Source organism: Manacus vitellinus, unplaced genomic scaffold, assembly GCF_001715985.3.
Source record: "Manacus vitellinus isolate BGI_N305 unplaced genomic scaffold, ASM171598v3 scaffold_5_pilon, whole genome shotgun sequence".
NCBI classification, from domain to species: Eukaryota; Metazoa; Chordata; class Aves; order Passeriformes; family Pipridae; genus Manacus; species Manacus vitellinus.
Window position 1 is genome coordinate 3,756,034 of NW_021940682.1, and position 26,761 is coordinate 3,782,794.

At 41.6% G+C, this 26,761-nt stretch overlaps 1 protein-coding gene across 10 annotated transcripts in view; it reads left to right on the top strand.

Moving 5' to 3' along the window:
* The window catches only part of SOX5 (SRY-box transcription factor 5), a 335,957-nt gene that overhangs the window by 19,814 nt on the left and 289,382 nt on the right, over positions 1-26,761 (top strand). For 8 of the 10 annotated variants that reach the window (XM_018080707.2, XM_018080709.2, XM_018080708.2 and 5 more), the window contains exon 1: positions 24,901-25,052. The exons of 1 other annotated variant lie outside the window; for it this stretch is intronic. In XM_018080707.2, the coding sequence (XP_017936196.1) occupies positions 25,015-25,052 (38 nt within the window). In that variant the 5' untranslated portion in view covers positions 24,901-25,014. Of the gene's footprint in view, positions 1-24,900; positions 25,053-25,669; positions 25,863-26,761 lie in introns of those variants that run through there. One more of the 10 variants, XM_018080712.2, reaches the window with a different exon arrangement.

Here is a 26,761-nt window from a genome sequence, read left to right on the forward strand (position 1 = left end):
TAACCACAGAGACTTTCTTCCTGCCTTTTCACTGGGACCAAGTGGATTGGCCAAATTAGAGTGCTGTGCATGTCAAGTAGGTCCAAAATATTAGCTATGTAAAGAGTTACCTGCTGTGTGGATGAACTTACCCTGTGCTGTTAGGATGTACACGAATTTAGCCTGAAATCAGGATGACTTGCCTGCACCCATTGAGGCCACTGGGACTTCTTCTTCTGAGTAACACTGCCGTTATTTTTTAACTGAAAGGGTCAACTTTTGGAGCATAACATTTGTTAAAATAGGCAAATATTGCTTCAAAGTGAGTGCTCTAAAGAATAGCGAAAATATCTCATCCTCAATTTTTTACCTTTTTGTTCCCAGTGCAATCCATTATATAATATTGTGCATTGGCTAGTATTGCCACCTCTTTATAATATTAAACATCTCTCTGGTTGAGATCAGCTTCATATAATGCTTTTAGAATGTGATGCTCTTAATTTGCTATGTTTTATATCTAAACTATTGTGCATTGGCCGCTGACCTGCCATCAATCAACTCAAATGCCTCAGTGCCCTTTCCATCCATTTGTGTTTTCTCTGTGTGTGCTGAGAATTAGATTTAAAGCAATGTGCCAGTGATTAAACAATTACTCTGTCCTCTCTCTTACATATCAATAATTTGAAAGAGAAAAAAGCCAGCTCTTCTTTTGTGTGTTTGACTGTGGCCTCTAGCTTTGAATCCAGTATATGATGACAAAGTGGTGTCTGCTTAAAAAATAATAATATTGTAACACATGTGGCCTTTTCAATTCTATTTGGGGACCTCTAACCATAATAAACCAAAGAGAGCAATTTAATGCAGGCTTTGATAATGTCATTTTCAGTCACCTTTTAATTAATAAACATGAAAAGCCTGAAATTGGATAGATCCTCTGAACTAACAATGGCAGCAATGTGAACTCATTTTCATAGACAATATTAAGGCTATTTGAAGGTAAGCATTACTATTTAGGGAAAGGGCTGGGATGACTAGCTACCAATTAACAACCACTATGATGTATTTGGGCCAAGACTGCAGGACACTGATATTATAATGCTCTTCGTGTTAGCAACTATTTTATGCTGTGTAAGAACTAAATGGTAGGAGAAGTTTATAACTGAGAACTGAAGGAAAGCACAGGGTAGCTGACTTGCCTATCAAGTTGGAAGAAGGATTGGCTGGGAGCCTGAGACATGTCTAGTGCATGTCTTCTCTTTGTCTCCACAGACCTTAGGGAAGGGTACTGCTTCTCCATATGCTCACTGTGGAGGCAAAGGCGTAATCCCTGCTACTGTAGCTGGTACCAGTGTGTGCACTACCCTGCAGATGCTGTTAGAATAATCACTCCAAGTGAGTGAAAGCCCATGGGGACTGTATGTTGTTTATTAGACCCCAGGGCTTTTGTTTTGTTTCCTGGTATTTCTGGACTCCATAGCAGCTCTGCTTCTTGAAGAGACCTGTTCCCAGACTTCCCCTTTCCAGGAGCTCATAAAATAAGGGAGGGAAGACACAAGGAGAGGCAGAATCACTGTGATACTAGAAATGACTTTCCATTGCTTTTCCATTTCTCTCTCTGCACACGTGTGATAACACGTGCAATGTATAACCTGCAGCCAGAGCTTAATTCTTGGTATTTTGACAAATATAAGTTTAGTCTGCATTCCTGCTTTGAGCTAAAATACATAAATGAGCAGCAATGTGACTAGGAAAAGTAAAAGTACTGTTTCAGTTTACATACTTTTGAAGAAATGATGTACAGTTGCATTAATTGGAACATCAAGTGCTGATTATGATTATCAGGGGAACTTGTCTCTCAACCAGGGCAGTACTGTAACTAGAAGACTTCTTCTTTTCCTGAAGGATCAATCTATTACTGGTAATCACTGTTTTGCCATGTAGCAAAATGATGGCATTTGAAGTTGCATGTATCTTGCAAAACTGTATTTTCAGGTAATTTTTAAATGCTTCAAAATTCTATACAGTCCTAAAATTGAGTTCATCAAATTACACAAGAAAAAAATCCATCACAGTCTATCTAACGGGGTAGATAATAACCTAAAGGATGATCTCTGTATCACAATGCTCTCTTTTTGATCTGAAATGGGAAGAGCCGGTATCTTTATTATCATGACTTGAAAGAGAACAATTCCATGCACTGATACAAATTATTAGGGAAGCAGATGAAGGGATCCTGAGTACACATCCAGGAAAATACCTGCCAGTCTTTCAAAACCAAATATGTTGAACTTGAATCCATCTATTCACTACAACTCTGAGATTTGATCATGGAGAAGGTGCCTACCATGTGTCAAGCTGTTCACAAGAAGTGTACCATCAGTGATTCACCAACCCTATGTAAAATTCAACACCTTGTTTGTAAAGTAAGCAGGAATATCCACTGGTCACTGTATTTGCCAGTTGGTTTCAAAGTAAAATACCTTTAGAATTCATTATATTAGACTAAATGCCCAATCCTTGAAGAGATTTAAGATTGTGTCCATCTTTGAGGCCCCCAGAATAAGAAGGATGTGGGCCTGTTGAAGTGAGTCCAGAGGAGGACCATGAAGATGATCTGAGGGCTGGAGCACCTCTCTGATCAAGACAGGCTGAGAGAATTGGGGTTGTTCAGCCTGAAGAATGGAAGGCTCCAGGGAGACCTTATAGCACCTTCTGGTAACTGAAAGGGGCTACAAGAGAGGCTGGAGAGGAACTTTTTACAAGGGCATGGAGTGATAGGACAAGGGGAATGGGTTTAAACTGACAGAGGGTAGGTTTAGATTAAATATTAGGGAGAAATTCTTTCTCGTGAGTGGGTGGTAAGACACTGGAACAGGTTGCCCAGAGAACCTGTGGATGCCCCATCCCTGGAGGTGTTCAAGGCCTGCTTGGATGGAGCTCTGAGCAACCTGGTCACCAGTAAATGGTGGACCTGCCCGTGGCAGGGAGGTTGGAACTAGATGATCTCCACGATCCCTTCCAACCCAAACCATTCTGTGATTTAAATTCCTAAATTCCATTGATTTTAGTGGAAGTTAACACCTAACATAGTATGAGGATGGGGTTCTAAGTGACTGTGGTGTTGATATTTATAGTACAGGTTTCATTTGAAATGAGAGGTTGTTCTCTGCCTGGGAAAAGTGAAAAATAAATACCACTGAGAAAACTCAAAGGATGAGCTCCTGTAAGAGCATCATCCATTCCCACTGAAATGAGGATGTTTTGTATCCCACAGCCTTGAGTCAAAAATGCTTCATGGATATTCAGGAGTGGGATTTGGCTCAGCCACTAATGAAATACAGAAGTAAAGGCATCATTGAACAGAATGGAAAGACCATTGACCTGAAGAAAAGGCACAATGAACTGAAGGGAAACACCATATCAATTTGAAGTAACAGGCACAATTTAAAACCTACAGCTATCTAGATTTTTCCCAGCAGTGTTCTCTCCTGATACTACCTGCACTCACACTGGTGAATTGGTAAGAGCACATCCCAGAGTAATCCATTTGCAAGCATCTTTTCTAAACTGAAAAAAAGAGCAGTTAATACATATGCAGAAAGGAAAATATTCTTATCTCATTAACAGACTTTCTTTAAGCTTACTAAGATTAGAATACTTAGTTATTTCAAATTGGTAAAACATGCATTCATTATAAACATGATTATAATGATAACTTTGTAGATAATAATCAATTATTTAAATATGAATTATTTCCCTACATTATAGTCATGTTTTCAGCCATAATCACCTCGGGTGCTCCGTTCCTCCCTCCTTTACAGCACCTCTGGCTGTGTGTGGAGCATTAACCATTTGCTTCCAGACACAGACTGGGAGAGCACCAAATCCAGAAAAAAAATTTCCTGTGTTGTCCTGGCTAACAACTTAAACATGTGCCTCTTCTAGACTCTCTTAAGTGGGAAAAAATTCCATGCAAATGGCCATCTTAACCCTCAATTTTTTCCCCTTTCGTTTTTATAAAAGGCTTGTGAAAGTGCACCAGGAGCAATGCTCATGGGCTTAATAAATCAAAAACTGACGCCCTGGCAGTTTGGAAGTACATGCAATCATCCATTTTTAATAAGAATTCTGAGAAGATTAGCACCCTGCAACAAGAGCTTCATTTACAGTGTTGCAAGGCTTAGTGGCACGGTAAACTCTCCTGGCTTGCATGTGCTCCGTAACTCTAGATGACAATTTAACCAAGTTCTCTGCTTCTCCTCGGGGTGTGGAGAAAATCCACCTTGAAATATTAGCTCTCTTGAGCACGTGTAACATGCTAAACATTTGTAAGATAGACTATTCACAACATTTATGTGCAGCGAGTGGAATTTAATCTCTTTTATTCCTTGCTCCCAAGTCTTGTGAGTTGTTTCCCCCATTCTTTAGTAGTCTCTTTAATATGGTTTGCACATATTTAATATATTCCCTCCAAGGTTCTCAGCACACTTTCAAGAGCTACTTTTACCTTACTGTGACTCTGCAGCGTATCTAGAATGTAATAGCACTATAATATACCTTTTTTTATAGATGCATAAACTGAAACATTGAGAAGTTAAATGATTTGCTGGTGGTTATGATCAGTCAATGACAGAAAGGAAGGAATTCATAAAACTTGACTATCAACATCCTGTTTTAACCTCCAGACACAGTGGTGCAATCCATGCCTTCAAAGCAGATGCAGTGTCAAAATGAGTTACCTGTTCTTTTTTTCTGGTCAAAGCAGAGATGTGGGTGCTTCTGAGATGCAACTCACCAGATCCTTTCATTGTTATTTAGAATGGGCCAAATTATTTCTGTCCTGTGAGACCCCACTTTTCTCTGCTAGCTACAAATGAAGTCTAGATCACATACTAACAGCTGTGCTGAAGATGTGTAATGTTAGGTGAGACAAATCCCATCCGAGCTTGCTTTCCCTTAAATTTTAATTCTGAGTGCTAAGTGGCTCTTTATCAAGGTTTCAAGAAGAATACTTTGGCAATAAGATTAATTAAGTACTTGAAGGGAAAACTTGGCTGCTACCAGATTTAACCCAGGAAGAAAGGGTTTATTGTCACAGAGCACTGAGCTGTGTATGGGAAGAGGAGGAAGTTTTGAGCAAATTTTTTAGCATGATGGGTCAGTGCCTAAGTTATTTAGGCACTGGGAGGTTCAACTGGAATTTTAAAATGTGCTTAAGCGCTACTTCTGTAAGCAGTTTTGAATGCTACAGTGTGATTTTCTAGTTACATTTTAAGGCATTTTTAAGAACCTGGCCCCAGGTACTTAAGAAAAAAAAAAAAATCTATAGATATCATAAGGGAGAATTGAGCAAGAGAAATTCATATTTCTGAGGGGGAATAAAATATACTAGAGAAACTGTACTGCATTTGGGCATGGTGATTTATATGCTTGTAGGGATTAATAACTTCTTTACTTCATAACTGCTTCATAGCACAGCTGTGTCTCTCGGTCTGTACTCTCAGCTTTCAAAGTAGCAGCGACAGCCCTGGATGGAAGTCCATTACTGCAGAAGGTGAAATGGTACAGTTGAGCCATTCCTAAGCAATAAACCACAAAACAATGGTAGTCTGCAAAGCCTGACAACGAGGTATATGAAGTTGTTGAAACTGTGGCTGGCCTGATAGTTTGTCTTAATATCTAAAATAGCTTGATAGGTCTCTGTGAGACCACTGCATAATAATCTTGAGCAAATGTATTTCATTGCTTCCATCCCGCCGCAGTCTAACTGCTGCCTCTTGTTTCATAACTTGCAAAATGCCTGGGGCAGGAACTATGATTTTCTCTGTGTTTATGTAGCAACTACCATCCACTGGTGGCTGAGGTTCCTAGGCACTACCGTTAAAATAGTTCTGTTCTGATAATTGCGTAGGAATAAAGGCAGACGCTTGAAATTTCATATATTCCTAGATGGCTTACTGAATTACAGGAGTATAGAGGCAAAGAAAAGAGGGGGGAAGAAAGCAAGGATGTGAAGAGTGGTTTTGTATGATGTGTAATTTTTTGAACAATATCAATCCCTAAAAATATGCACTCGTGTTTAGAAAGTTTAGGACTTCTGCAGAGTAGGGAGACATCCTATGCTGATGTCTGAAAATGTTGCTAATGGAATTTGGCTTGCTTCAACAGAACACAATGATAGGTGTGTTTTATGTTGGGCTGGGAAAAGAAGGTAAGAATTTCATTATGAATATCTTTGTAAATAGACCATTAATCATCATGATGGATATAAAGTTGAAAACATGGCATAGCTGGCAAGCGCATTCCTTAAGTGAATCTAACCTGAACTTAATAAAGAAATGCCAAACTAACTGCAAAACACTATTCTGCCAAGATTCAGGCTCCAGTCAATCATCCTGCCAGGTGACAGTGTGTTTAATGCTAGGACAATATATCACTAACAATCTCAGCTGCTACCAGCTCAGCAGAATTAGACTATTTACTGAACAAAAGCCAGTGAAGTACTGCCAGTGGCACAGAAGTTGGAGCTGCTGCTATTCTTAGAGGAAGATTGTGAACCAGAGCCCGCACGGAAAAGGAAATAGGAAGATGGGAAGTAGACAGCCCTGCTCTTAAAGGTTCCACACTTGTATCCCTTCCATGTGGCTGATGACAGTGCAGCTGGTAATATACACAATTTGTATGCCTTCAAAACATGACAGCTACTCACTAAAAATCTGGAAGAGGTGGGATGACTCTTTTCCCCTTTTACAGTTTTTGAATGAAAAAGCAGAGATGGTAGTTTTTATGTCTCAGTTAAGCTCAGATAACTGCCTTGCCAAAAAACTCAGAAAATTACTGTTTGTTTTCTCAAGTGTTTTTCATTTTTAAATGTGCAGTTGCTTGCCATTATCTATTCTACCCTAACTACTGCGTTGCATTTATATGTATTTATTCCCTGACTAGTTGCAAATGTTTGTCGACTCCTGAAAGTGAAATAGGTATGTGAATTTGAAGCAAGTGCAAGGCTACATGTGATTATTTTAAATTAATTTTTTCTCTGAAGTGTGTATTCGAGCTCTGGAATTGCCCATGTGGTTCTGGACAGAAACTCAGAGTTACAAATAAACTTGCACGACTGAGGAAATTTGTATTATTTCCCATGACTTTGCAAGCTTCAGGAAGCATTAAGTGCTATTTTCCTTTGGTCCTTTGCCTCCGTGCTAGAATCAGTGCCCAAGCTGGGATACGGCTTTGAATTCTGGACAAATTTTTAGGGTAGAAGCTAGAAGCTGGCCAATCATGGTATCAGTAGGTCAGATTACAGAATGGCACATGGGAAGGTCGGTGCAGGAGGTGTCTCTGAGAGGCACCAGCTCCTATCGAGATCCTAATTCCCCGGGAGCCCAGAGCCCCTGCCTCACACAGAGGCAAGATACTGCCAATCAGCTGATTGGCAGCATGTTGCCTCTTTGAGAGGCAGCGTCTGTTGGCTCCTGCAAAGTTCCTGCCAGCATTCTTAAACTCTAATTTGGGAAAGAAAATTACAATCTGGCACATCACCGTTGGAAGGTTGCCGACCCCTGCTCCACACTGTACGAGCGGCAGCTTCAGAGAACAGTGGGATGAAACTTCCTTTGTTCCATGCGTCAGGAGCAGGCGCCCGAGCACGGCTCCTCCACGAGGCTGCACGGCCCCACTGAAGGCAGCAAAGGCAATGGAGTTGTCCACGTGTTGACAGTGAACAAATTGTCTATTCCTTTTGTTGCTGGATGAGCCACTAGGTAACCAGATTGATTTTATGATCCCTCACTGAGTGTTCAGGACTGGTGCTTGAAAAAGACATCTTTTATCTGTCAGCCAGTAAATCTCACATCGAGTTGCAAACATACTGGAGAGCTTGAATTCAGCAAGACCGTTTTTATGAATAGAAACATTTTCAGAATAGACACTCTCCTGAACACACAGTTGTTTTACAGGAATTAAAGAAGTCCTTATGGTGGATGGATAAGCCAACTCCGGATAAAATAAGAACCAGACTATACTTTGATCTTCTGTTTGAACAGAACCTTTTAGAAGAACTGAAAAAGTTCTGAGTTTTGTTGGTCTTTTTGCCTTCTTCCTTGCTTTTCTCTTTTCAGGCTTAATTGGGAGTGAATAGTATACAAGATGGGAGGCTTGTTTGCAGTATTATTGACATGAAGTATATCAGATTTGCAATAAATGGGTTTTCTGGTTTATCAGCATTACTCAAGATCTTGGATATTGACGTGCATATAAAGCAGAATCCTCTGTTGACCAAAATCCAAATACCACACCAAACAACATATCAGCTACAGTGGCCACCACTGTTAACCTGGCTTTTCACAACAGCCATAAATCCCAAAGAACACAAACGAAGTATGAGCAAACGCTGAGTTCTTCTCAAATTAACGTTCACGATGCTTCCAGGTCATCCAGTAAGTAGTATTCCATCCCTTGTACCATCTCTGCCTTTTCAGTAACAGATGATTGATGAGGGGATTCCAGAGGAAGCCACAGAATATAGTCCCATGGCGATCCTCCTCTAGTCTGAACTTTTGTCTTGGTTTATACAAATGCTTGCTATGTATTAGAGAAGTTAATAACATACAATGACTCAAAGAAAATGGTCTCTCAGTGAGAGAAATCGTGGCTGTTGAAACAACAGTTTCACAAAAGGAAAAATCCAGATCCATTGGTCAGTTCTTTCAGCAATTCTGTGCACTTACATGGAGTACTCTGTATTTTGAAAGCGCCGTAAAAAATAACTAGTGGGTTGTCTTGGAAGCCCCAGAAAATAACTACTGGCTTTTCTTTAGGATTGAGATGCTTAGTGGTAGGGTTGACAAGACCTTAAAGATCTGAGAGAAGCTGGACCAGCACTGGCATTATAAACTGGGGAATCCCTACCCTAAGGTCACCTGTTAGAACCATTAGGCAGCTCGTCTTTACCTCAGTGATGTTTTCCGTGTCTAGAGATTACGTGATACATATTTTTTGGTGATGCATGTTGAAATCAAGAAAAGGGTTAACTGTATAGTCAAAATCGTTCAGAAATTACTAAGTAAGTGTCTTTAGAGTGTTTGTTTGAGAGGGTACCCTGATGATACAATAGTACTTAGCTCGTACCATAGTGCTGCTATCTTATGTTGTCTTGGCTGAGTGCGTCGTTTAACTGTTCCAAAAGAACTGGGTGATGAGCTCTACATATATCCTGGTGTGGTTTGACAGCAATACTTCACAAAAATTAACTCTTGCCACTCCTTGAACACTTGAATGGCTTTGAGCAGATATTAAAGGTGTAGCAAACATGTATTTTTCAGAATCCAAGGTACTAATTCCAAGAGATTTCTAAATGCTGGGATCAAACTCTGGAGTTTACATGTATTTCCAGCCAGTTTCCTGTCAGGGAGTTCTATTCCAGCCACATCCATTTTCTTTACACAGGGAATATCTTGTTCCCTTTAATTGGAGCTGCACTTAGTCTCAGATCTGCAAGTGTTTAAAGTGAACAGTGACAGAGCCTAAGTGCCTAAATGAAATCTTGTGATCCCAAGAACCTCTTCTTAGCTTCTGTCTACCCTGATTGTGCTGAAACTTCCCAATTGCATGAGATCCTTAACTTAAAATAAAGTGCACTCAGAAGTGCTGCTGTCTCAGTAGAAATGAACAGAGTAGCACTTATCTTCCTCAGAGATCTCCCAGATCCACAGATGAAGTGCTGCTCTGTGGGGGTTAGTCTCTCCTCTTGCTGTGGGAGGTTCAGATGTGTGTTTCCCACTTTTGAGTAGAGTGGCCCAACCACCAGAATGGTGGGGAGTCTGGGACTGGCTGAGATGTGTAATGTTTTTAATGAAATTGTTCAAACTGACCGAGAAAGAATAAAAGAGTAATTTGGCTGCAGAAAGATATTTCTCTCCTAGCTTAATGAATTAGGTAATGAAACAATTTTAATACTTCATCCATGGCCATTTTCATGTAAAATGAAGAAAGAGGCTATGGAAGAGAGTCTGGAAATTGGAGGGCCATCTTCTCAGTTGTGTACTTTACCTGCCATGCTAGTGGATCATCATTGCAGTACTTGACTTTCCCATAAAAGCAAGTTTTCTTCATCTTGTAGCAGCTTCTAGAGGGACTTACTGCATTTGACTGGTTCGTAGCTGTAGCTTTAGTACCTGGCAGCTAGAGCAAGTTTTTGGGAACAGCAGGGTGAGTTTGTAGCCTTCAGGTACAGGAGGGCTGGCCCCAGCTTCACCATTCCAGGGTGTTATCAGTCATTCCTAGTTGCTGAACTGTTGGATGTGTGGGGCACAGAGAGCTTTAGGCACTGTCCTCCCTTCTTCCTCTTCTGGCAGCCCTCAGAGGATTGAGGTGGTCCCTTCTCTCCTCCTGAAAGCAATGGCCTGATAAGGTCCAAAGGGAGAAGACAGGGTTGAATTGTGGAGTCCAAAGGCAAGGAGCAGTCTCTCAGCAGCAGTGAATTCAAACACCAGTGGGGGATAGTATTTAAATACTGTCCCCACAGTATAATAAGCTTCCTTATTGACTGCCACACATTAGGCTGTGTCTAAGGCACCTAATTCTATACAGTATATAGACAACTTCTGTGTGTAACTGGGAACAGTGTGTTCATGTATGAGTGACATGTTCCCACTTGACTCCGTAAGGAAGACGCCTGTGATGTTGACTTTTATTTGGTTTAGGTATTGGAGTTGTTGGGTAGGTTGTGTTATGGGTGGGGGATGAAGTAGGGCTTGTCAGGGTGCCAACGGGCTGGTTGCTCCCAGGGGCCTGGGAAATATGGGAACTCCCCCCACACGGGCTGGGCAGGAGCAGAGCAGCTCCAGCTCCAGGCATGGGGCACATCCATGGGGCCAGGCTAAGGCTAGTCCCAGGGTGGACCAGGTTTGGCAGGGCTGCAGGGAGCTGAAGACTGGCCCTGCTGTGGCATCACTGGGACAAGGGCTGACGGCCTCAGGGGCTGAAATGGGGTCCTGAGCCATGGGTAAGATGGGGGGAGTCCTGGGCTTGGGCTCCAGGCCCTGGCACCTGTCACTAGGCAGTGAGTTAGACCTGCTGTGTAGCAGCTCCACCAGATGAAAATGGTTCATTTCTTCCTGCTTTACATTTTCTGAATAGTCTAACGATAGGTTTGCTTTCACATCCTTTGAGATTAGTCTTTATTTCAGACAATGCTTTCAACACTAAAAGGGTCATAAAAGTAGACAGTTCCTGAGAGCTTAGAAAGAAAAACTGCTAGTCTCTCATCCTTCTCCCTCCCCCAAATTATTTGATAATGGAATGGGAAGCTTTCCCATAATCTTTTGCTTGATTTTTGCTAATATGAACCTGTCAAAGATCGTGGCATTTCCTTAGTGTGTGATGTGGAGCCAGCTGGAACCAAATAATCCACCCACGTTTTCCATCATCTTTGTATCCTGATAGGAGCTTCTGCTTAGCAGAAATGAGAAAATACCTGTTATTTCTTCCTTGCTGTCATGGTGGCCATATTGAGGCTGTTTCCTACTTGGCTGAAGTCTAACTAGATCTGAATAAGTGTGATCAGATGAAAAATAAAGGGTTTTCTGCTTGGAACCCAGTCCTTACTCATACAGCAGTTCAAGAGAAAAGTAATGTAAGAAATTACACTTTCCTTTCCATTCACTGCCCCAAATAAATATTTTCAAGGATGTAGGAGCATTCCTCCTTTGGCTTGAAGATGCAGAGATTTGAGTCTGCAAAAATACATTCCTTCATCCTTAACCTTACTCCTACAGAAAGGAGAAATACCACTCTTTTGTAAGCTTGTGGACCTGCTTACCAGAGAACATGAGTAACTTCTATTATAATTTGAATTGTACTCTTCCTAACAAAACCATCTGCAAGGGTGGACAGCCAATGCAAAACACAGCCCCTCAGCCCTTTGGTTTCAGAGCCTGATGACTCTGCAGCTGGAGGAAAGAATCTCTTCCATTTCACTTTCCCATTTTCAGGCTCTCTTTTGGTCTGTATTGCATCTATTTTAAGCATTAATGTTTTGCATGTAATATCTCTCAAAGCCTAATCCATTGCTATGGACCCACCTAGTGACGACTTTATAGATACTTTATATTTATAAAGGCACTTTGCACTTACCTTTTTGTGATTTTTGTTAGGTTTGGAGAGTTTTTTTTGATGTTTGAAATGGATCACAGTACCCAAAATGAATACTTTCCATGAATACTTCATTCATCTCTGTGTATTTAAACACTGAGAAAGCAATGACATTTATGTGACTACCTGTGGATAAAGGCATAAGCACAAGGAGAAGGGTCACACTGTTCAGAAGGTAACCACAAATATTACAGGTGAATTTTACATCACCAGAAGTAAGAATTGTCTGTATTCTGAGCGTGAGGAAACTTTTATTCGCTGTTATGGGAATGGAAATGTATCAGTATCAGCTTCCACTTTAGAATGATGCCAAGAGGGATCCTGGTTTGTATTGTAGCTGACTCAGTGAACGTTCTAAGTCTGAAAGCTTCTCTAGACAAGCAAACTGTAAAGAATTAGGCAATGTGTGTGGCTTTCAGCAATAATCTACTACCTCGTGGCTTTGTGCTGTGATCAGTTGATATTTTTGGACAGCCAGGAACAGCTCAGCAGTATCTGACACTTTAGCAAGCACTGGTAAGTATCTGAAAACCCTAGAAAGGTGCTCCTGGTTTATGCAAGGAGTGACTGTAGTCAGGCTAATGCCACAAAGATGCACAGAGTTTACTATCCACATGATGTGGGATCCCTTTAAGTGAAATGGGGTCTGTTGCCTTTGTACTGCCCACATAGAATGGGGTGAGCCTCCTTCCTGCTATTCCTGGTGTTCATCAACCTGCAAATCTGAATAGTCCAACAGATTTTCTCACTGCAGTCCCCCTCAGGTAGTAAACTCACTGTGTTATATTAATAACTGAATATTCACATATGGGCATCTGTTGTGGTACACAGATATTGTGTGTAACAACCATTAAAAACACAATACTAAGAATTTTTCATTGAATATCCTGTACTTTAGGGGTAGGCTACAGGTCCTGCATGGATATCAGAGAGGGACAGAGAGATTGTGTATATTTACCAATAACCAAAGTAGTGTTTGCAGATGAAAGTTTAGTATAATGAGACATTTTATAAAAAAAAAATGTCTTCTTTAAATAAAAACCATAACCTGTAAGGTTTTGGTTAATGTTGAAACTTTTCCATCTGATTTCACATGCTTTCTATCCCCCTATGAAAACAGTGCAAGCCATGCACAGTAGCCACACAAAACTCTGCAGTCAGATTTGTAAATGTAAGTCATTGGATCATTTCTAAAAAAACCACAGTATTTCTCCTTATATGATCTAGTCCAACCATGTCCAGAGACCATCAAAACTCTTACATGGTGCAAAATCTACATCTCATAAAATCTCTGGTCCGACTGCCTGCTGCAGGAACCTGCAGTTCCCTCAGTTTTGGAGAGCTGATGCCATTTCATACTGCCTTGACAACGACAGGCTCCGATTTTAGAGGCATCCTTGGTGAATCAATGCATGGTTAAAGTTTATTAACCCCTGAGGTCTTACTAAGTTCAGAGTATGGGCTTGGCTCCAAGTGGAAGACTTAGTTTGCACAGCCCAGTTTTACAGTGTTAGGAAAGGAAGTGTGGTGTTCGAATAGGTGTGGCTTAAAACTGGAGGATGCCGTGATTTTTGCTAGCTAGAAATGCAAGAGAACCCCGTCCAAAACAAGCATAATGTCTTGGGGATGGGTTGAAATTACGTGGAGTAAATTCAGATGTTTTCTACAAACATCAAGTTTGTAAATAATTTTCCCCTCAGTACTGCAATATAGAATAGTAGTTAAGGATTGTTTCCTTGGTATTGTAACACAGAATAATAGGTAAAAAGGATAACAGGTGTGCTGAGAAATCAAGTTATTTCCTTGACATATTCTATCACATAAGACTCGAGAGAAATCTAACCTGTAGCCATTCTTTTGCAATATTAAGGATTAGCTACTGTCAAAGAAAAAAGTGAAGGAAAAGTAGGTGCTAAACTCATCAGATGAAGAGCAATAGAGTAGCAGGTAAAGTTAGACATCTCAAAATGTGCTACTGGAAATTGATGATGAGCTCAAATAGGGCTGCTAACTTAATATGTAGTCTTTCCTTTTAATATTGGCTTCTAACCTGTAAGGTTGGAGAAAGCAATTTTTCTGCTTCTCTTTAATTGAACAGTAGAATTGATGCTGAGAATTAGTCTAATGACTTTTCTTTCCTTACTTGATAAATTGGTTGAAATAGTAATAAAAAATAAAATTGGGAGGCATATAGATGAGCATTGTGATACTATAGCTATCCATCAGCATAGCTTTTGTAGAGAAAAATGATATAAAGGTAATTCCTTGAGCTTGTCAACAAATAATAAAATATAATCATTGGATTTTTTTTTTCCTTTAAAGAAAGTTTTTGAAAAAGACTTTTACAAGGGGCTATTAGAAAACTGGTTGTGGGATAGGAGTGCTGTCAAGAATTAAATAGTCTGAGGGACAGAAGACAAAACTCAAAGTGTATTATCAGTGTTTGCTGTACAAAAGCTGCAACGGGGTATCCAAAGTCGGAGTGTTGTAGGTGGTGTTTCACTTATATGTGTTCATGAATTAAAAATAGCTGTGAACAGTACCTAAACATTTGTGTCTGAGGCAGAATCACTCAAGTCAGGGCTGGAGAAGACAGTAGAGGACTCCATGCAGGAGGGATGGGCAGGTTGGCTACACAAATGTGGTGCTGACAAAGGCAGAATGCTGCACTTCAGGCAGAAAAATGGATGTGATGATGCTCAATGCTCTGTTCCAGTGTAACTCTGACTCCTTGGGAGCAGAAGGGAAGATGGCCTATGTTTCCTTATGGAATACTTAATCAAAGTAGGTGGCATGATCCAAAGACAAGATCCAGTGGTTGACAGTGGAATAAGAAATAATGCTGAAAATACTAGAGTGACATATGCCAGTGGCAGGTCCTTTCCTGTAACACTGAGTTTGTGTCTGTATGAGTTAGGATTCCTGGAGAATCTGTATAGCAGAAAAAGAAGTTCAAAAAGGAGCAGTGCAAATTTTAATCTTTATTCAACTGACTTCTACATGAAGAAAGAGCTAGAGAGTATTTAGAGAAAAGATAAGTAATAAACCCAGAAGTTTATGAAATAAAGGATGAGATCGATTACTTCTTTTTACTTTTTCAGTTATTACAAGAACAAGTCAGTCAAATGCAAACATATAAAATAGAAAACAGTCTCTTATTCAACTTGTAATTCAGTTTTAGTTCAGAAGTAATGTATAGTTATGTACTTTTATAAAGTAAAGTATATGGCAGAGGTAAAGCAGTCAGCAGGAGATGAGGGACAGAAATAAATTTCCACCCCCTCCCCATTATAGAATGCTTGTCCAGTCTAAACCCACCTGGATTCAAAACACCTAAGACTTAATATAGTGGAGAACTGCCTCTTGCTTTGAAGCAGGCTGTAGTTCGTGTCTGAGGAGGAGTTCTCACTTAAATTCTGCGGTGATTTTTCAAACTATCATAGGAAAATTTGCTTTTAATAAATGAGGTGCATTTTTTTGTGTGTGCAATGAAACACAAATCTCTGTTAACATAATTTTTCATGACCCTATGTGTCGTGAGCCACAAATCACTATAAAAACTGTGATCTTTTTAGAGATTGTAGGCACAAAACTCTGTATGGTTGCTTTTGTGCCAAAGGCCTGTCCTAGCTGCATACAGCAGGTTTTTACTTTGACTACAGTATTGAGGCCCCTTTGAGATATTTATGGCAAGTTGCAAAATCAATAAAAAAGACAAGGCCAGTTAAAAAAAAAAAAAGTAAAAAAAAAAAAGTAAGTGTCTCTGTCTCCTATTTTCCACCCAATTTGCACTTCTGGAGACACCTGCTGCCATTCTATTGCTAGCCCAGAATTCCTTAAGAAAACAAGTTTCACCTGTGACATTCTCACTTGTGAAATCCTTGCCCAGATTTTGAACCACATTGCTCTCAAGAAAGGGCAGTGGCTACATGCAAATACCAGGAGAAATGGTTGACAGGACTGATCGTGTGGGGTCAAATGCTAAAAAGGTATGTATGAATGTGATTTCATTTCCTGAAAAAGTGTCAAAGGACTATCTCTGATGTGGTGACATTCACTGTTTCTGCATTTTGATGTTTTTCTCAGTATGCCTCAGGCTGTTAACATGCAGAAGTTGTCTCATTTATTTTATTTTATTTATTGGACGGGGGTCAGGCACTTTGTAAATTATGGACTGCATTCGCAGTGAATCAAAATATTTAGGTTGCTTGTGAGGTTCAGTCCTTGGCATTGTGTCACTAATTACTTTTACACAACTCTGAAATAATGAAAAAGGGAAAATGCATCAAAAGAAAGAGGAATTAAACTTTGTAAAACAAAACAAAAGCCACATTAGAAAGTGTTATTTAAAGGGAAAAGCGGGTGACCAAATGTGCAATCTGGACTCAGTACAATGTTATATGGCAAGAGAAGAGACACTCGGCTCTGGACCTTCTCCAGGCAGACAAAAATTTATGACATAAATTTTCTTTGATAAACGTTCCTGAGAAACCTCTTTGTATTTTTATCTTAATGAATGTTTGTCTCAATCCAGTGCTCTTTTTTTTTTCTCCTAATTTTTTTTTATTTCCTTTCTGATTCTTTTATATTCTGAATATACCTCAATGGCAACTCTTGAAGATCTGTCTTACAAGCTAATTGGTACTAGAATGTAGTCAGCCCTGTACCTGGATTGCATTAGGGCTTTTGAAGAGTGTCCCCAGATATTCCAATTTTCCCATATTTATGCTTCAGAACACTGTAGCAGTATTTTCTCTGGTTTTGCCCATACAAGGTACAGAAGCATTCCCAGGAGCCTTCAGCATGCTACCACGGCAATGTTTCTAGCCTCTAGCTGTCCCATGTAATGAGAGATGAGAAGCAAGAGTTAAATCTCCATAGAAAGAGCAATAACAACAAGCCATTGGTCTGTTTTATACCATACTTATGTATTTATTTCTCTGTAATAGTGGCTGAATTGAAGTCTGTGTGTTGAATGTAGGAGTTCAAATTTTTGCTTTTACTCAGAAGTGGAAAATCACTTAGAAAAGTGCATCAGAGCACCGTTAAAATAAATTAGGGCTTACGTATGCTTTTGTAAGTTTATAAATGAAATGTAACTTTACATACTCATTGATTGCTGTTTCAGGTGTATGATAGCAATGTGTTTTATAACTCCTTCGCTTGCATTTAATGTCATTAGAATCACTGCTTAATTTACAGACTGATCTTCACAGTGACATATATAACAAGTTAAATATCAATAGAATGCATTTGATAAACACTGATTTGTCTTACTCTTATCACAGACATAACGCAGGGATCTCGTGCAGGGCACAGTAGAAAGGGAATATATTTCCAAATTTGTTCTGAATTTAACATTTCGGTATTTATATTTTTTGAAACACTTGCTAGATAGCAGTTACATGAATCCTTATGATTATACAGACCAAAAGGGAATAAAATAGATAAGCAGTTTGTAGAATGTAAGGATGTTACCTTTCTTTGTGTTCTTTGTCTAATTGCAATTGCAGTCATAACTGTAAACTGGTTCAGATAGAGGATACTTCTTACAAAAGACCTAATTCTTCACTGCTCCTCTAGTAAAAAGTGATTAGCAAATGATAATATAATTCAACAAAGTTTATAAAATGGGAGGGCAACTGTGAATTCAGCTGTATATGCTTGAGTCCTGCACAACTCCAAAGAGTTGGATCTGGTTAGCTCAGGGTGGCTGTAGTTCTATGCTTAAAGTGTCACAAACGATTGTAATGGCACTAGAAGAAAACCACTTCTAGTAAGAGAAGCAGACAGGAGATGTACGTGTGGGTGGGGAGAATTTTGATTGCAAACACCGGAGGAAACCTCACGACCACAAGAGGAAGGCTGGAGTGCCTTCACAAACCCCATAGGACAAGGTGCTGTGGATTATTCTAAAACACCCTTGCACTTTTAATTGCATGTTGCTTGACGGTCAATGGAAGCAAATCTGTTTGTTTTAAACCCAGCATCCTTAGAGCAGACTATAGTGGGAAAAACAGTCAGATTAGAAATACAGAGACAAAATATGATGACTCCAACCCTGTCCAGTGGATCAGTTAAAGAAAGAAACAGAATTGTTATGGTGGAAGTGACGAGAATGTGGTGGTGAAGGAATTATGAGAGCCAGACAGAAAGACCCACTGGGTTAAGCAGAATGATCTCAATGTCAGTGCACTGGGAGTCATGCTCAACAGTTATTACCTACTACAAATAGATCAAAGTTGTGGGTTTACAACTTTACATTAGCCTCAGAAGCTTATGTTTAGCTATAAAACAGGTTGCTTGTTCAGAAGAGACTTGATTTCTTCCAAGCACTCCTCCACACACACGCACCGGGGAGAAAGGGAGTAATTTCCTTTTGATGGGAGCTGGTTATCTGCATGAAATGAGTTGGGTTCGTTGTCAGGGGGTATTGTGGCAGGCATTTACATGTTCAGAACAGTCATTGGGAATGACACTGAAGAAGAACATTCCTGCTGGCATTGTCATTGGGGAGGCTGAAGATCAGATGGGCACTGACAGCAAACAGACCTGTCACTCAGAGAGGAATCATCCCGACTGGGATGGAGGCAGAGCAGGGATTCTGCATGTAAGGTGAGGCTGTGGGCTTCAGTCGGGACGGTATGTTCCATGCAAGATAACTGTGCTGAAAAAAGAACATTTAAAAAAAAAAAAAAAAGACTTGGAGCAACAGGTTCCTATTTTAGTAACATTTTATGTTGAGAATCTTAACGAGGAACTGTAAATTTGAAATCCAGTTAGCTCCTTAAATCATTTCGAGCACAGTTCCTATCCGTGGATATGCTCTCTATTTTTATGACTTTTTTTTTTTTTTTAACTGTCCTGGTTTTATTTAATTTTTTTTCAAGCTGCCTCTGTGCAGACCAAGAGTACTAAGACAAACAGTAAAGAGACCCTGTAGCTAACTGACAGTATAGATAAATAATAAAACAAGCTATATCCAAAATATAGGGGGATGGAGGGGTGAAGGACCAACACGTGACACAAAAATTAAGGATGTGTCATCTTACTGATTTTTCTCACTTTTACAAACAAAAGTTCCTTGTTGCTAAAATAGCTATGTAATTTAATTTTATATGTATTTATGTATGCCATTTTTCATTTCTAAAAAATTCCTACTTAAATTACAGTTTTCAACTATATTAATGTTGAGGTTCCTATACCCTGACTGATGTGGAGTGGACAGGGAAAAAGAGTACCAACTTCTTTTTGAAAAATGATTAGGGACTTTATTGTGATATTTAGGGAAGTTTGAATTCAGATTTTAGATGAAGGTTCAGATTTCTTCTTAAGGGTAGCATCAGTTCTCTTTTAACAGGGAGGGTTGCAGATGGTAGGGCCCTGCTGAAAGTGCAAGTAATAGCTGATAAATGAGGGCTTCCCACTTGCAAATGAGATGGTTTTACTTTTTCCTTGAAGAAATTCAGTAAATTGAAAAACTCTAAATAGCACAGAAATTTCAGTCCTCCAGACCGCCTTCTCCTTCTCAGATTTTGCTATACTATATTCAGCATTCAGGTTTGCCAACACTGAACATGCCTGATGTGGCATTTACATTCCTTAAAAAAAGCATAGATTAGTTATATTTCTAAGAGTTAACTTCTCCTCTTGACACATGTACTTAATTCCCATTAATGGAAATGGCAGCTAGGCATGCACACTGAAAGGAAAAATCTGTTCCTAAGCATATGATCCAAACTGCATTGTAGCTAAACATTTCCATGCTCTGAAGTAAGCATTCATTATTTGCAAGATATTCTTCATAGTAAATGCATCAACCCCACTCCATTCTCCCTCCGCTCTCCCGTAACCTGTTCCAAAACACCCTTTCTTAGAAAGTCTTACAGATTCATTCTTAATGCTGCAGTTGTTTTGAGTGTGTGCCTAAAAAAGAAAATCCATTTAGGATCTTTGGAGTTTTGCATATTTGCTGTGAGAATTTTCCAGTAAATCATTCTGTGGAACATCTTACATTTCCTTGGACTTTGTAGGTCTCTATTATTAAAACCTACAGTGGAAACAACAAAACCAGAAAAGCTCTTTTTTTATTATTTTTCCCAGCACTTCCTTTACTTACCATATTGCAATATCTGCCAAAGGCACTAGGCTGAAGTGCTATCATTTGAGGATTAAAAAAAATAAATTAATGTTTCATTTAAGGTTTTCCTGCTGCCAGTGGGCTTGTATAAAGACCTGTGAATTCTGTCTGTGCAATATTCCAGAGTTATGGTATTTCTAACTTGAGCTGGGTGGATAATTGATTTTTTGGTTCACCTCTTGAACTGGAGAACCACAATAGCAAAAAAAAAAAATCAGTTAAGCACAAAAATTCATATAGGAGTTTATGATTTGAGTTGTTTCCCCTCATCCAAATGAAAATCAGAGCTCTTTTGTTTAGTTCAACCCAAAGTGCCCTCTTTTACTGGGACTTGTTTGTTTTGGGCACCCCTTAAAGGAAGCAAAGCAAAAGAAGTGCAGATTCACTGAAATGCTGGGGGAGCTTCCATTTTTCTCATCAGTTGAAGATATTATAACTTATATCTGAATTCTCAGTTTGGGAAGAGAGAACTGAGAGAACTGAATGTGGATGTCGGAGGTTGCAAGTGGGTTTTATAACTATGACCTGCCCAGTGAAAAGAGGCATTTTTATTTATTTATTTATTATGCCTCAAAAGTTTTGCAACAAGATAAAATTTCATATGTTAAAATCTGGACAGATGTATGTTACATACATTTTCTTCTTTTTCAGTGGGTATTTATCCCAGTTTCTCAGTCTTTGCACTTTCTGATATGTTAGCAGCCTTTGTGACATGTCCTGGCAATTTCTAAAAAGTAAGTCTAAAACTTAATATGATTTCTAGAAGCATTTCAGAGATTCCCTCGAACCATTTAACTTGTTTTTTTTATCTCTTGCGATTGTAGTTGAACTTACTACGAGAACATTATTTTATCAAAGTCTATACAATAGGCTGTTACTAATCTGCAGTAAGTACAGCACAAGGATACAGTAATACAATATTACAGTAGCAACAGTAACTTTTTTTTTTCTACTTTTCAGACCCAGCTCCTTTTTACCCCACTCAGCTGGGAGAGGGAGCTCAGTAGTTGCAGAAAATGTAAAATGAAGGAAACAGGGAAGAAGATGTAGGTACCTGAGCACAAAATGTATTGGGGTAAGAGTAATTGTAAAGCAGGGTATGGGAAAAGAAGGGTTCATGTCAGAAGCATTCAGGGGAATGATCTCTACTTCCTTCCTTTCTTCCATTTCCTCTCCCCTTCTCAGCTCTCCCTCTTGCTCAGTTATCTTAGTTTTCTCTCTCAAACTTTTTTTCTTTTTTTTTTTTTTTTCCCCTCCTTTTATTGTGGTTCTTTCTACTTCTTCCTGGTCTAGCTCATGTCCTTTTCTGTAATTCCTGATATGGATGATGGTTTATAATCATATTAGCTGAGAGCCAGCAACCCAGGAGTGCCACTGTCCTAGGTATAATACCAGCTGGGGGGGGTATGTGAGCCCTGAAAAAGTTCAAATAGGAAACGATATAGGAAGGGGTAAATGTATGAGAATGGATGAGGGAAGGACATGGTAGAAGCAGGGCAGTTGTGGAGTGGAACTGAGTTGAAAAAAGGATATGAGAGCTGAGTGGAGCTAACATGCAGTCAAAATAGGGTATTGCTGTTCTGTCATAACTGTTGAGATTTATCTTTTTTTTCAGTAAAAGATGGTCTTAATTTTCATTCAGCTGGGGGCTTCTGTGTAACTTCACTCTGTAAACTTCTCCCATGGCCAAGTGTGAGGAAACAGGGGAAGTAAAGCAAGAACTGGCAGAGGAGGAACAGCATTTATGGATGGGCAGTGGTGTGCATCAAGGGGAAAATGAAAGACCAAGAAAAGGGGCCCTACAAATGTGAATACAACAATGAAGTATGTTTTAAACAAATAGTAGATGTAAAAAAATCATGTCTCTGTGGGAAAAACAGCTCAAATATTCATATAGATGTGTTTCAGCAGCATGAGGACTGTTGTCGACTGTGAGGCACGTGGGATCTTTGTTTCTCATCCTTTTTTCTGGAGTTGGCTAACTGTGTCAACTTGGGCAAGCTACTAAGCCTGCCTGCATCTCAGTTTCCTTATTTGAGGCCAAATTCTCCTACTAAGTAGCCTCCTACTCCACACAGAGGTTTGCTGATTTGAATGGAGCCCCTGCGGAGCGAGATACTTTTCAATACAAATAAAGTTTTGGAATCGGCCCTAATTATATTTATTACCTGCAGAGGAGTAATGTGAGACTTAACATGGTTTGAGACCCTCAGATGAAAGAGAAAGTATTTGGAATTGTTCCTTTTAATCATCTGCTGCCTTTTCAATGTCTACTTCATGGCTGTCCTAAAAGGGCTAGCTACTAAATAACAAGTGAAAAATCCTTGTACATATTAACTAGGTTTGTCAGGCTCCTATGAATGGACCTCTGTGGAAAATATTATTTGCTAGGGGCTGCTGAAGGAAGTTGGTTTACCCTGCCCCTCAGTGAGGAGCCATTAGATCTCCCTCATGCCAGAAGTTGACAGATTGTATGCGACTCGGCTGGGAGCGCCGTGGTGGTGTAAGGCAGGCTGGAGGCAGCCTGTGCAGATCCTCTTTTATGAACTGCAACGACGGCGCCTTCGCAAACTTGGCTCCGGCGTTTTGCTCCGCGAATGCTCTGAGTGCTCTTCGGGGATGATGCGCAGAAGTTGCGAGTGGGTTTGCTCCTCGTGATTAAAACAATCATCTCAGGCTTCCAGCCGATGATGCCTTTATGCCAACACTGGACTGACTGGCCCCTGCGTGAGCCTGCTGGTTTCTAACATATGCATTGAGAGGGAAAAGGAGCGAGTTAAACAGTGTAGCTGTTGGATATTAAAAATAATAAGCTTTTCTGTTCGGCATTTTTTTTAAGCCAGTGGGCAGGAAAATGTTGAACATCTTCTGGCCGCTCTGTGCGCATATGTGTGTGTATTTCAAAAAGTAAAGTTGCTATCTCTGTGCCACAGTGAGGCAGGGATAAGAGGGGAAGAGGGGGCAATGGACCTAATCAAACTGTTGTGGGGTCAAAACCTCGTGGTTTTTGAAGGCCCTTAATGTTGTCCAGCTGCAAATTAAAGGGGGGGGGGGAGGAGAAAAAGAGGAGAGAAAGGAATTAGGGCAGGGGAACTGGAAAGAATGGAGAATAGATACGTGGGTGTGTGTGCACGTGTGTGTGAAAGAACAGGGAGACCAATTTTTTTCCTCTTTTTTTTTCTTTCCCCTCCCTCCCCTTACTTCGAGTTCGGTGCCAGGCCGGACACGGGCCGCGCAGACTATTGAGGCATTGTGCGCTCCGCTTCCAGAGTAGCCTCCGGCTAATCCCCGCGGCTTGGACGAGAATTTCCCCGCGGCGTTCTCCCGGTCGCTGCCCCCCTCTCCCCGCCGGGGCGGGCTCGGGCGGTGCAGCCCTTCCCGCCGGGGCGGGGCGGGATGCGGTGTCCCCGGGGCGGGATGCTGGTGTCCCCCGGGCGGGAGGCAGGGGCTGCCGGCACCTCCGTCCCCGCGTGTCCGAGGCCCGTTACCTGATTGCCTCCCTCGCCTGCCAGATTTTTATCTAGATAATTGGAAGTGCGGCGGAGGCTGCGCTCCGCCGGCCAGCCGAGGGGCTCTGCAACCGCGCGTCGTCCACCTTGTTATCAGGGGCTGTCTGGGCAGGGGAAATGAGAGAGAGCCACGGCCGAGGGACTCCTATTGCTCGCCCAGAGTGGGGGGAAAGAAAGGGGAGGGGTGTGTTTAAATAGAAAACGAGAAAAGCCCTAGCAGACGAACGGAAAGTTTATTTTTGTTGTTGTTTGTGCATGCGTGTGTGTGCACGTTCGTGTGCGCGCCCGCTGTTTTGGCATGTGGCTACCTTTTCCCTTGCACACAACAGGGCTGTTTGATGGAGTTTGGAGCTGAGGAAACTTTGGGTTTGTTGCCAGGACGGTTCGCAGCACTTTGTGGAAAGCAAGAGCTAACAGTGAGACCGACAGAGTGAGTGACAAGTTGTTTACAGGTTTCCTTGAAGGGGCCTCTGCTATATTTCAATCTGTCAAAGTTGCTTTTCTTCCCTCAGAACAATGCCTGATTGTTGTGCGGGGTGTGTTTTTTTTTTTTTCCCCTCCCCAAAGAGAGAGAAAGAGGGAGAGAGAAAGCGAGAGAGCGGGGAGGGAGGGGGGGAAAGGAATGAAAATTCTTCGGAACACAAATGCCTTTGGTAACGTTTTTATGTCTAATCTCTTCTCCCCTATTTCAACTCCGAGAGTTGATAACTGTTTCAATTTAATCAGTCTGCTCCTGTTTTATCTTCTTTCTCCACTGATCTTCCTCAGCGCAGGGGATTTGCTCCTGGTTTGCCGGTTTAGGTGGATTGTCGGGCTGCCTTTTTTTTTTTTCCCCTCCCTCCTTCCCCCCCACTCTACCCCCCCCCCCCCACTTATCCCTCCACCTCTCCACGTTTTTTTAGGACATTGAAGGAGTTGACTTTTCCCGTTTGGCGGCGGCGGGCGAGCAGAATTAAAAGGAAAGGACAGGCCCCCGGAGGTCGCCCAGCGCGGCGGGGGGAGCTGCGCGATCATCCTGCTGCGAGCGCGCTGCCCCTTTAAGAGACTGGTCAAGGAGTCCTCGCTCAGAGCGAGCGAGCCGGGAGGGAGGGAGAGAGGGAGGGAGGGGAGGGAGGGAGAGAGCGAGCGAGAGAGAAAATCAATCGGTTTAGAAGGTTTGGACTCACTTGACAGGTTCAGTTGGAGGCGACCATAGGTGGCTGCTGTGACAAAGGGAAATTGTGCTTTTCCAGCATGCTAACTGACCCTGATTTACCTCAGGAGTTTGAAAGGTGAGTCGAGTTGTTGGGGTGGGGGTTGTGTGTTGGAGGGGGGTGTCTGTTGCCCTTTCATTTTTAATTATTTTTTTTTTTCTGTTTCGTGGTTTGTTTGTTCTTGCATTATTTTTATTATTTTTATTTATTTTTTTTTTAATTTACCGAGCACGCGTGTTCGCGCGCGTGTGGTGCGCGGATGGGCAAGCGGGGGACATGGACACGGGGACGGGCGCACACTCCGGCGCTCGGCGGCAGGAGGGCCGGGGAGATGCTCCCCCCACCCCGGTCCGTCCGTGTCCCCCTCTCCATCCCCCCCGCGGTACCTTGGCTATTCCAGCGGCGTGTCAGTGACGGGGGGACGGGGCGGGGCGCCGCCGCGCCCCCGGCCCCGCCGCCCGGCGGTGGCGCCCGCGGCGCGCAGCTTTGGTTCGCGGCCGCGGAGGCTGCCGTGCCCTCCTCCTGCCCCCCTCCTCTGGCCCGACTGGCTCGCCCAGGCACCTTCCTGGGCAGCGCCTTCCCGCTCCTCCCGGAGACTCCCCGGGAAGCGATCAGAGGATGCCCGGTGGCGGCGAGGCGGGGGGTTCAACTTCCAACCTCAGGCTCCCGTCAAACTTGGGAAGGCGCTCCGCCGAGCACATGACCTTTTGTTGATCTAGCAGGAGCGATTATTTTTAGGCAAGTTAACATCCCGGCCCTCCGTCAGGAGAACATCTTTCTGCCTGAGGAGAGAGGGGGGGAAAAAAGAAAAAGAAAGGAAGAAGTGAAACTCTTGCCTCCAAGTTTTGGCCGTCGCCTCTCTCGCGGAGTGTCAAGAGCGAGGTCTGGGTATGACGAGCGGGGCTTGGGTATGACGTAGATGTGCCCGTCTTCCCCTACCCGAAGCAGGAGCCTTTCCTGCCTGGAATTAAGTTTTTGCTGTCACTGGCGACGGCTTGTGACCTCCGAGAGTTTAGTCCTTATTTCATATAATCTGGCACTCCTGAGAGGTTTTGAAGCGTTCTCTCAGGCGCTTGCACACGCGTCCATTGATGGTCCCGCATCCCTTCCCTCCAGCTTCTTTTTTAAAGGTTATTAATAGTCCCTTGTGCGGCTGCAGTAAACAATCCAAACTTTCATTTCTAAGCGGTAAATAAAAGAACGCCAGGATGCGCGTTACTGAGGTTTTTCTCATCTTCGTGAAAGCTACCTCCTGTATAAACATTTGGTTGTATCTGACTATGCAATACAAGCTAGGTGCTAGACCAGCTGGTTAAAAATATGCTAAGTCAAGCTGTTCATCGTTCAAACCTACTGAATTTGATAGTAAAGGCATAGAAAAGAAGGCAAGATAAAAACATTTTAAGTGGGCTGAGGAACACGCATGCAGAGAAAGGACAGGAAAGAATGCCTGAATTAAAAGATCAGAGAAAACTGAAATTGGGAAACGCAGAAAAGAACTGTTTTAACACTTTCAATCCTTGTTCTGCAACTAGAACGCTTCTTTACTAGAAAGTGGAATTGTCTTGGTCGCTCTACTCCAGGGTCATCTTTAAAACAGTTAATTTTCCAGACTTACTTGGAATACTCGACGTTTTTCTTTGGTTTGTTATCATTACAATAATAGAACAAAATTGGTTTTGTTTATGTCCACTGTGTTAACTTAGTTCAACTACCTGAGGAAACTGTTACTGTTTCTGATGTCAGATTTGATCTAACATGATGATGCTGATGTATTTGTCTTGTTC